General features: G+C 42.5%; 1 protein-coding gene across 1 annotated transcript in view; it reads left to right on the top strand.

Moving 5' to 3' along the window:
• ndnl2 (necdin-like 2) overlaps window positions 1–11,679 on the top strand; it is a 36,403-nt gene extending 24,724 nt beyond the window's left edge. Inside the window, exons 8-9 of the mRNA XM_052500218.1 lie at window positions 396–510; window positions 11,364–11,679. Coding sequence (XP_052356178.1) covers window positions 396–510; window positions 11,364–11,480 — 232 coding nt within the window. The 3' untranslated portion in view covers window positions 11,481–11,679. The remainder of the gene's footprint in view (window positions 1–395; window positions 511–11,363) is intronic.
• The last annotated feature ends 1,097 nt before the right edge of the window (window positions 11,680–12,776 follow it).

Raw genomic sequence — 12,776 nt, 5'->3', positions numbered from 1 at the left:
GATAACCAGAGACTGTGAGTATCTGTATGATAACCAGAGACTGTGAGTATCTGTATGATAACCAGAGACTGTGAGTATCTGTATGATAACCAGAGACTGTGAGTATCTGTATGATAACCAGAGACTGTGAGTATCTGTATGATAACCAGAGACTGTGAGTATCTGTATGATAACCAGAGACTGTGAGTATCTGTATGATAACCAGAGACTGTGAGTATCTGTATGATAACCAGAGACTGTGAGTATCTGTATGATAACCAGAGACTGAGAGTAGGTGACTTTATAAAATGTGCTGATCTGTTCTTGGACCTCTGGTGTTTCTCTAAATACTTTTTACCCGTCAGTTGATTCAACTTTCCGTAAAATGAATGGACTAAACCTGTGTGTGTGTGTAGGTACCTGGAGTATGTGCGTATCCCACACACAGAGCCGTTGGAGTTTGAGTTCCGTTGGGGTCAGAGGGCAGACATGGAGGTGTCAAAGGTTAAACTACTGGAGTTCATTGGACAGGTGAGACACTGCCGCCTCCCGGGGTAGGGGTGTGTGTGTTTAGTGCATAGTGAAAGTCTACACACCCCTTGCACCCCTTGTTGTTCATCACTAGAAGGCAGTTTACAGGTCTTGTTGTTTGATTGTCCAGCCGATATGAGTCAAATCTGTAACTAGGCCCATCAGGAACATTCACTGTCTTAGTAAGCAACTCCAGTGTATACAGTGTACACTATACAGTGCACTTGGAAAGTATTCAGACCCCTTGACATTTTCCACATTTTGTTACGTTACAGCCTTATTCTAAAATTGATTAAATTAATCTACATACAATTCCCCATAATGACAAATCGGAAGTAGATTTTTAGAAATTTTAGCAAATGTATTACAAATAAAAAACTGAAAAACCTTATTTACTTAAGTATTCAGACCCTTTGCTATGAGACTTGAAATTGAGCTCAGGTACATCCTGTTTCCATTGATCATCCTTCAGATGTTTCTACATCTTGATTGGAGTCCACCTGTGGTAAATTCAATTGGATTGGACATGATTGATTTGGAAAGGCACACACCTGTCTATATATGGTCCCACAGTTGACAGTGCATGTCAGAGCAAAAACCAAGACATGAGGTTGAAGGAATTGTCTGTAGAGATCTGGCACAGATCTGGGGAAGGGTACCAAAACATTTCTGCAGCATTGAAGGTCCCCAAGAACACAGTGGCCTCCATCATTCTTAAATGGAAGAAGTTTGGAACCACCAAGACTCTTCCTAGAGCTGGCCACCAGGCCAAACTGAGCAATCGGGGGGAAGGGCCTTGGTCAGGGAGGTGACCAAGAAACTGATCGTCACTCTGACAGAGCTCCAGAGTTCCTCTGTTGAGATGGGAGAATCTTCCAGAAGGACAATCGTCTCTGCAGCACTCCACCAATCAGGCCTTTATGGTAGAGTGACCAGACGGAAGCCACACCTCAGTAAAAGGTACATGACAGTCCACTTGGAGTTTGCCAAAAGACACCTACAGACTCTCAGACCATAAGAAATAAGATTCTCTGGTCTGATGAATCCAAGATTGAAGTCTTTGGCCTGAATGCCAAGTGTCACGTCCGGAGGAAACCTGGCACCATCCCTACTGTGAAGCATGCAAATGTAATATTTCTGTTTATTTTTAAATAAATTTGCTAACATTTCTAAAAACCTGGTTTTCTTTGTAATTCTGGGTAGTATGTGTAGATTGGGGGGACAGTTTAATACATTTTAGAATAAGACTAACGTAACAAAAACACAGTATAATTCTATGTGTGGGTACAGGGATGGGGTAGTTAATCATGTTTGCATAATAAGTTGCATTGACTCATTCTGTGTTAAATAATAGTGACTATTTGTTAAGCACATTTTTTCTCCTGGACGTATTTAGACTTGCCATAACAAAGTGGTTGAATACTTATCGACTCAAGACATTTCAGCTTTTAATTTCTTATTATTACAAATAAAATTTCACTTTGACTTTCTGGGGTGTGGTGTGTAGATGAGTGATACAACATCAATGTAATCCATTTTAAATTCAGGCTGTAACACAACAACGTGGACAAAGGGTTAGGGTTAGCTAACCCCTAACCCCTAACCCCTAACCCCTAACCCCTAACCCATTTTAAATTCAGGCTGTAACACAACAACATGTGGAAAAGTCAAGCGCTGTGAACACTTTGTAGACGCTGTCTCGTCATTGAGCAGCTCAAGCAGAACAGTTGCTGTGGAAACGCGCACACTGAGAGCCGCCATGTGGAGCGAGCTGCCCAGGGAGAGTTCGCGTGACGGAGCGGCTGATGTGTTTACTAACGGAGGAAGTTATTTCTGGTTTCGGCTGGGCTTTGCCTTAAATTTGGCAGAGGCAAACAGGCCAGGATAGTGTTGGGCCTGAACATCGGCGACATGGGTAGGGCTCGGGCTTAAAATTCAGGGCCTTTCAGGGCTCTACCTACTAGCCGTCTTCCTCAGGATCGTGCTCTGTGTTTTTAAATAACTCAACTGGCAAGTTTGCCTGTCTGTAAAGAGAAGGGCGGGCTGTACCCCTCTGATTGGATAGAGCCAAACTGTCTTTGATCACTATCTTCATACTTCACCCAATAACTTCTCATTGCACTTTGTTCAACTCCTGACCCGCAACCATGCAACTACTGAGCACAACCACACAACTACTGAGCACAACCACACAGCTACTGACCCGCAACTCTCCACAACCATGCAGCTACTGACCCGCAACCACACAGCTACTGAGCACAACCACACAGCTACTGACCCGCAACTCTCCACAACCATGCAGCTACTGATCACTACTGAGCACAACCACACAACTACTGAGCACAACCACACAGCTACTGAGCACAACCACACAGCTGCTGAGCACAACCACACAGCTACTGAGCACAACCACACAGCTACTGAGCACAACCACACAGCTACTAAGCACAACCACACAGCTACTGACCCGCAACTCTCCACAACCATGCAGCTATTGATCACTACTGAGCACAACCACACAACTACTGAGCACAACCACACAGCTACTGAGCACAACCACACAGCTACTGACCCGCAACTCTCCACAACCACACAGCTACTGAGCACAATTAATGATCACCACGCAACTACTGAACCAACTCTCCACAACCATGCAACTACTGAACAACGCAACTACTGAACAACGCAACTATGCAACGACTGAACCAACTCTCCACAACCATGCAACTATCACTAACCAGTCACTACCACCACTACTGTAGACACTACCACTACTACTACTGTAGACACTACCACTACTACTACTGTAGACACTACCACCACTACTGTAGACACTACCACTACTACTGTAGACACTACCACTACCACTACTGTAGACACTACCACTACTACTACTGTAGACACTACCACTACTACTACTGTAGACACTACCACTACTACTGTAGACACTACCACTACTACTGTAGACACTACCACTACTACTGTAGACACTACCACTACTACTGTAGACACTACCACTACTATAACCAGTCACTACCACCACTACTGTAGACACTACCACTACTACTACTGTAGACACTACCACTACTACTACTGTAGACACTACCACTACTACTGTAGACACTACCACTACTACTACTGTAGACACTACCACTACTATAACCAGTCACTACCACTACTACTGTAGACACTACCACTACTACTACTGTAGACACTACCACTACTACTACTGTAGACACTACCACTACTACTGTAGACACTACCACTACTACTACTGTAGACACTACCACTACTATAACCAGTCACTACCACTACTATAACCAGTCACTACCACTACTACTGTAGACACTACCACTACTATAACCAGTCACTACCACTACTACTGTAGACACTACCACTACTACTACTGTAGACACTACCACTACTACTGTAGACACTACCACTACTATAACCAGTCACTACCACTACTACTGTAGACACTACCACTACTATAACCAGTCACTACCACTACTACTGTAGACACTACCACTACTACTGTAGACACTACCACTACTACTGTAGACACTACCACTACTACTACTGTAGACACTACCACTACTACTGTAGACACTACCACTACTATAACCAGTCACTACCACTACTACTGTAGACACTACCACTACTATAACCAGTCACTACCACTACTACTGTAGACACTACCACTACTATAACCAGTCACTACCACTACTACTGTAGACACTACCACTACTACTGTAGACACTACCACTACTACTGTAGACACTACCACTACTACTGTAGACACTACCACTACTACTGTAGACACTACCACTACTACTGTAGACACTACCACTACTACTACTGTAGACACTACCACTACTATAACCAGTCACTACCACTACTATAACCAGTCACTACCACTACTACTGTAGACACTACCACTACTACTACTGTAGACACTACCACTACTACTGTAGACACTACCACTATTATAACCAGTCACTACCACTACTACTGTAGACACTACCACTACTATAACCAGTCACTACCACTACTACTGTAGACACTACCACTACTACTACTGTAGACACTACCACTACTACTGTAGACACTACCACTACTATAACCAGTCACTACCACTACTACTGTAGACACTACCACTACTATAACCAGTCACTACCACTACTACTGTAGACACTACCACTACTACTGTAGACACTACCACTACTACTGTAGACACTACCACTACTACTGTAGACACTACCACTACTACTACTGTAGACACTACTACTACTACTGTAGACACTACCACTACTACTGTAGACACTACCACTACTACTGTAGACACTACCACTACTACTGTAGACACTACCACTACTACTGTAGACACTACCACTACTACTGTAGACACTACCACTACTACTGTAGACACTACCACTACTACTACTGTAGACACTACCACTACTACTACTGTAGACACTACCACTACTACTACTGTAGACACTACCACTACTACTACTGTAGACACTACCACTACTACTGTAGACACTACCACTACTACTGTAGACACTACCACTACTACTGTAGACACTACCACTACTACTACTGTAGACACTACCACTACTATAACCAGTCACTACCACTACTATAACCAGTCACTACCACTACTACTGTAGACACTACCACTACTACTGTAGACACTACCACTACTACTACTGTAGACACTACCACTACTACTACTGTAGACACTACCACTACTACTACTGTAGACACTACCACTACTACTACTGTAGACACTACCACTACTACTACTGTAGACACTACCACTACTACTACTGTAGACACTACCACCACTACTGTAGACACTACCACTACTACTGTAGACACTACCACTACTACTGTAGACACTACCACTACTACTGTAGACACTACCACTACTACTGTAGACACTACCACTACTACTGTAGACACTACCACTACTATAACCAGTCACTACCACCACTACTGTAGACACTACCACTACTACTACTGTAGACACTACCACTACTACTACTGTAGACACTACCACTACTACTGTAGACACTACCACTACTACTACTGTAGACACTACCACTACTATAACCAGTCACTACCACTACTACTGTAGACACTACCACTACTACTACTGTATACACTACCACTACTACTACTGTAGACACTACCACTACTACTGTAGACATTACCACTACTACTACTGTAGACACTACCACTACTATAACCAGTCACTACCACTACTATAACCAGTCACTACCACTACTATAACCAGTCACTACCACTACTACTGTAGACACTACCACTACTACTACTGTAGACACTACCACTACTATAACCAGTCACTACCACTACTATAACCAGTCACTACCACTACTACTGTAGACACTACCACTACTACTACTGTAGACACTACCACTACTACTGTAGACACTACCACTATTATAACCAGTCACTACCACTACTACTGTAGACACTACCACTACTATAACCAGTCACTACCACTACTACTGTAGACACTACCACTACTACTACTGTAGACACTACCACTACTACTGTAGACACTACCACTACTATAACCAGTCACTACCACTACTACTGTAGACACTACCACTACTATAACCAGTCACTACCACTACTACTGTAGACACTACCACTACTACTGTAGACACTACCACTACTACTGTAGACACTACCACTACTACTGTAGACACTACCACTACTACTACTGTAGACACTACTACTACTACTGTAGACACTACCACTACTACTGTAGACACTACCACTACTACTGTAGACACTACCACTACTACTGTAGACACTACCACTACTACTGTAGACACTACCACTACTACTGTAGACACTACCACTACTACTGTAGACACTACCACTACTACTACTGTAGACACTACCACTACTACTACTGTAGACACTACCACTACTACTACTGTAGACACTACCACTACTACTACTGTAGACACTACCACTACTACTGTAGACACTACCACTACTACTGTAGACACTACCACTACTACTGTAGACACTACCACTACTACTACTGTAGACACTACCACTACTATAACCAGTCACTACCACTACTATAACCAGTCACTACCACTACTACTGTAGACACTACCACTACTACTGTAGACACTACCACTACTACTACTGTAGACACTACCACTACTACTACTGTAGACACTACCACTACTACTACTGTAGACACTACCACTACTACTACTGTAGACACTACCACTACTACTACTGTAGACACTACCACCACTACTGTAGACACTACCACTACTACTGTAGACACTACCACTACTACTGTAGACACTACCACTACTACTGTAGACACTACCACTACTACTGTAGACACTACCACTACTACTGTAGACACTACCACTACTACTGTAGACACTACCACTACTATAACCAGTCACTACCACCACTACTGTAGACACTACCACTACTACTACTGTAGACACTACCACTACTACTACTGTAGACACTACCACTACTACTGTAGACACTACCACTACTACTACTGTAGACACTACCACTACTATAACCAGTCACTACCACTACTACTGTAGACACTACCACTACTACTACTGTATACACTACCACTACTACTACTGTAGACACTACCACTACTACTGTAGACATTACCACTACTACTACTGTAGACACTACCACTACTATAACCAGTCACTACCACTACTATAACCAGTCACTACCACTACTATAACCAGTCACTACCACTACTACTGTAGACACTACCACTACTATAACCAGTCACTACCACTACTATAACCAGTCACTACCACTACTATAACCAGTCACTACCACTACTACTGTAGACACTACCACTACTACTACTGTAGACACTACCACTACTACTGTAGACACTACCACTACTATAACCAGTCACTACCACTACTACTGTAGACACTACCACTACTATAACCAGTCACTACCACTACTACTGTAGACACTACCACTACTACTACTGTAGACACTACCACTACTACTGTAGACACTACCACTACTATAACCAGTCACTACCACTACTACTGTAGACACTACCACTACTATAACCAGTCACTACCACTACTACTGTAGACACTACCACTACTATAACCAGTCACTACCACTACTACTGTAGACACTACCACTACTACTGTAGACACTACCACTACTACTGTAGACACTACCACTACTACTGTAGACACTACCACTACTACTGTAGACACTACCACTACTACTACTGTAGACACTACCACTACTATAACCAGTCACTACCACTACTATAACCAGTCACTACCACTACTACTGCAGACACTACCACTACTACTGTAGACACTACCACTACTACTGTAGACACTACCACTACTACTACTGTAGACACTACCACTACTACTACTGTAGACACTACCACTACTACTGTAGACACTACCACTACTACTGTAGACACTACCACTACTACTGTAGACACTACCACTACTACTGTAGACACTACCACTACTACTACTGTAGACACTACCACTACTATAACCAGTCACTACCACTACTACTGTAGACACTACCACTACTACTGTAGACACTACCACTACTACTACTGTAGACACTACCACTACTACTACTGTAGACACTACCACTACTACTACTGTAGACACTACCACTACTACTGTAGACACTACCACTACTACTGTAGACACTACCACTACTACTACTGTAGACACTACCACTACTATAACCAGTCACTACCACTACTATAACCAGTCACTACCACTACTACTGTAGACACTACCACTACTACTGTAGACACTACCACTACTACTGTAGACACTACCACTACTACTACTGTAGACACTACCACTACTACTACTGTAGACACTACCACTACTACTGTAGACACTACCACTACTACTGTAGACACTACCACTACTACTGTAGACACTACCACTACTACTACTGTAGACACTACCACTACTATAACCAGTCACTACCACTACTACTGTAGACACTACCACTACTACTGTAGACACTACCACTACTACTACTGTAGACACTACCACTACTACTACTGTAGACACTACCACTACTACTACTGTAGACACTACCACTACTACTACTGTAGACACTACCACTACTACTGTAGACACTACCACTACTACTGTAGACACTACCACTACTATAACCAGTCACTACCACTACTATAACCAGTCACTACCACTACTACTGTAGACACTACCACTACTACTGTAGACACTACCACTTCTACTACTGTAGACACTACCACTACTACTACTGTAGACACTACCACTACTACTACTGTAGACACTACCACTACTACTACTGTAGACACTACCACTACTACTGTAGACACTACTACTACTACTGTAGACACTACCACTACTACTACTGTAGACACTACCACTACTACTGTAGACACTACCACTACTACTGTAGACACTACCACTACTACTACTGTAGACACTACCACTACTATAACCAGTCACTACCACTACTACTGTAGACACTACCACTACTACTGTAGACACTACCACTACTACTACTGTAGACACTACCACTACTACTACTGTAGACACTACCACTACTACTACTGTAGACACTACCACTACTACTACTGTAGACACTACCACTACTACTGTAGACACTACCACTACTACTACTGTAGACACTACCACTACTACTACTGTAGACACTACCACTACTACTACTGTAGACACTACCACTACTACTACTGTAGACACTACCACTACTACTACTGTAGACACTACCACTACTACTGTAGACACTACCACTACTACTGTAGACACTACCACTACTACTGTAGACACTACCACTACTACTACTGTAGACACTACCACTACTACTGTAGACACTACCACTACTACTACTGTAGACACTACCACTACTATAACCAGTCACTACCACTACTATAACCAGTCACTACCACTACTACTGTAGACACTACCACTACTATAACCAGTCACTACCACTACTATAACCAGTCACTACCACTACTATAACCAGTCACTACCACTACTACTGTAGACACTACCACTACTATAACCAGTCACTACCACTACTATAACCAGTCACTACCACTACTATAACCAGTCACTACCACTACTACTGTAGACACTACTACTACTACTGTAGACACTACCACTACTATAACCAGTCACTACCACTACTACTGTAGACACTACCACTACTACTACTGTAGACACTACCACTACTACTGTAGACACTACCACTACTACTACTGTAGACACTACCACTACTATAACCAGTCACTACCACTACTACTGTAGACACTACCACTACTATAACCAGTCACTACCACTACTATAACCAGTCACTACCACTACTATAACCAGTCACTACCACTACTACTGTAGACACTACCACTACTACTGTAGACACTACCACTACTACTGTAGACACTACCACTACTACTACTGTAGACACTACCGCTACTACTGTAGACACTACCACTACTACTGTAGACACTACCACTACTACTACTGTAGACACTACCGCTACTACTGTAGACACTACCACTACTACTACTGTAGTCACTACCACTACTATAACCAGTCACTACCACTACTACTGTAGACACTACCACTACTACTGTAGACACTACCACTACTACTGTAGACACTACCACTACTACTACTGTAGACACTACCACTACTACTACTGTAGACACTACCACTACTACTACTGTAGTCACTACCACTACTACTACTGTAGACACTACCACTACTATAACCAGTCACTACCACTACTACTGTAGACACTACCACTACTACTGTAGACACTACCACTACTACTGTAGACACTACCACTACTACTACTGTAGACACTACCACTACTACTACTGTAGACACTACCACTACTACTACTGTAGACACTACCACTACTACTACTGTAGTCACTACCACTACTACTACTGTAGACACTACCACTACTATAACCAGTCACTACCACTACTACTGTAGACACTACCACTACTACTGTAGACACTACCACTACTACTACTGTAGACACTACCACTACTATAACCAGTCACTACCACTACTACTGTAGACACTACCACTACTACTACTGTAGAACACAAGATGTTCAAATGTTCATAAATGACCAGCATGGTCGAATAATAACAAGGCAGAACAGTTGAAACTGGAGCAGCAGCACAGTCAGGTGGACTGGGGACAGCAAGGAGTCATCATGTCAGGTCGTCCTGGGGCACGGTCCTTGGGCTCAGGTCCTCCGAGAGAGAGAGAGAAAGAGAGAATTAGAGAGAGCATATGTGGGGTGGCCAGTCCTCTTCTGGCTGTGCCGGGTGGAGATTATAACAGAACATGGCCAAGATGTTCAAATGTTCATAAATGACCAGCATGGTCAAATAATAGTAAGGCAGAACAGTTGAAACTATAACCAGTCACTACCACTACTATAACTATAACCAGTCACTACCACAACTATAACCAGTCACTACCACTACCCTCACCAGTCACTGCCACTATTAAACTGCTCGCTACCACACCACATTTTCTTCAGGAAATGTACTTTTCTAATTTTACAAATTTTCAGAAATTAATTTCTTTCACTTTGAAAATGTGGAGTAGATTGTGTAGATCAGTGGGGATTTATTTTTTAGTTTAATCCATTTTTAGATTAAATTCGACATTAAGGCAACAGAATGTAAACCTTGCAAAGATGTGTGGACTTTCACTAGGTACTGTAGCTGTGTAACTGAGGTGGTCCTCTCTCCCGTCTGTTAGCTCCATGAACAGGATCCTCAGAGCTGGACTCAGCAGTACAGAGAAGCCACCGCCCCTCCTGCCGCCCCGGCAGTTGTCACCTCTGCTAACACGAGCGCCAGTGTTAGCCAGAGATAGAGGGGGGTTGTGGGAAGTCATTCTGTGTGTTTGTTTAGTGTGTTCTACTCCAGTCTGTTTCTGTTGGACTGTTCTGTTAGTGAAACAATAACAGTAGAGAATCACACACCGGTTCATTCAGTCATTGTTATATTAATTTAAGGTGACATTGTTTTCATTTGTCAAGTTCAACAATAAAAATGATTTTATACAAATGTTATTTACCCTCAATGGGATTGACTTGCTTTTCTTTACTTTTACACACATTAAGACAATGTAGTTGTGTCTTGGTTATGCATCGTCCCAGTTTATTAGTAGCTGTGGGGTTAATTACTAAGATGCACGATACAACAAGCAGGTACAAGATCAGTCAGTACACCCCAAAACGCTACACCTGTTTGACCCTCTGCCCCTCGTTGTGATCACCCCCCACACCTTGTAGCTCGGAAGCTTCTGATATAACTAATGTATTTATTTTTAAATATTTATTTTCTAGTCTTTATTGGTGTTTATAGTTATAAAAGAAGGCTGAGACAGACTGACAGGATTTGCTTGGAGTCAATTCAGTTTTCAATCCAGGGACATCTTCCCATTGATTTCTATGGGGATTTTTCAACTCATGACTTAAAATGTTAATGACCCAAACCCTGACAGAAGCCCTGTTTATACCTGGTTCTAACATGTATATTTTGTCCTGACTTTGTCCCGATCTTGTCTGTTTGCACTTAGATCAGATAACAATGCATCTTTTAATCGTCTACACTGGTCTAAAAATGTGGGTACAATCAGAATGTGGACAAGTTAAGGACAAATGTTAGCACCAGGTCTAAACGGGCAGTCACCATCAGTTAGAGCTCGGGTGGGAAAGGAGGTACACCTTTCGGCTCGGGCGTCTCTCCTGTCCATTTTTGCCCCACCCACTTTACAAAAGAGGATGCGTCCAGCTGATGCTCCTAGCGATGATTTAATAATGTCATGTTCTTTAACCGTTGGTTTGCACCCCACCATTGGACCCCACATCACCCCGCATCATTCACCCCAGCGTTAGTCTGATGGTCATGTAAATGTTAGTTCTGACATTTCTTATCAACAATCTATAGCTGCTGTTGATCTAGCATACAGAAACATAAAGTGAAAGGTTTTCTGGGAACTAAAGTGTCTGGACTACTAGCCAGTACAGAGTGAAACCATATAGATTGTAATGATTATTATCATAGATAGGATGACACACAGGAACCATAGTCTATATTCAATGAGAAAAGTTTACCATGATAGCTGACATACTCAAAGCTGATGTTTTGGAGTTGTCGGAGGTGG

Source organism: Oncorhynchus keta, unplaced genomic scaffold (assembly GCF_023373465.1).
Source record: "Oncorhynchus keta strain PuntledgeMale-10-30-2019 unplaced genomic scaffold, Oket_V2 Un_contig_10034_pilon_pilon, whole genome shotgun sequence".
In the NCBI taxonomy this organism is placed as follows: Eukaryota; Metazoa; Chordata; class Actinopteri; order Salmoniformes; family Salmonidae; genus Oncorhynchus; species Oncorhynchus keta.
This window is presented reverse-complemented; position numbering and strand designations above follow the sequence as displayed.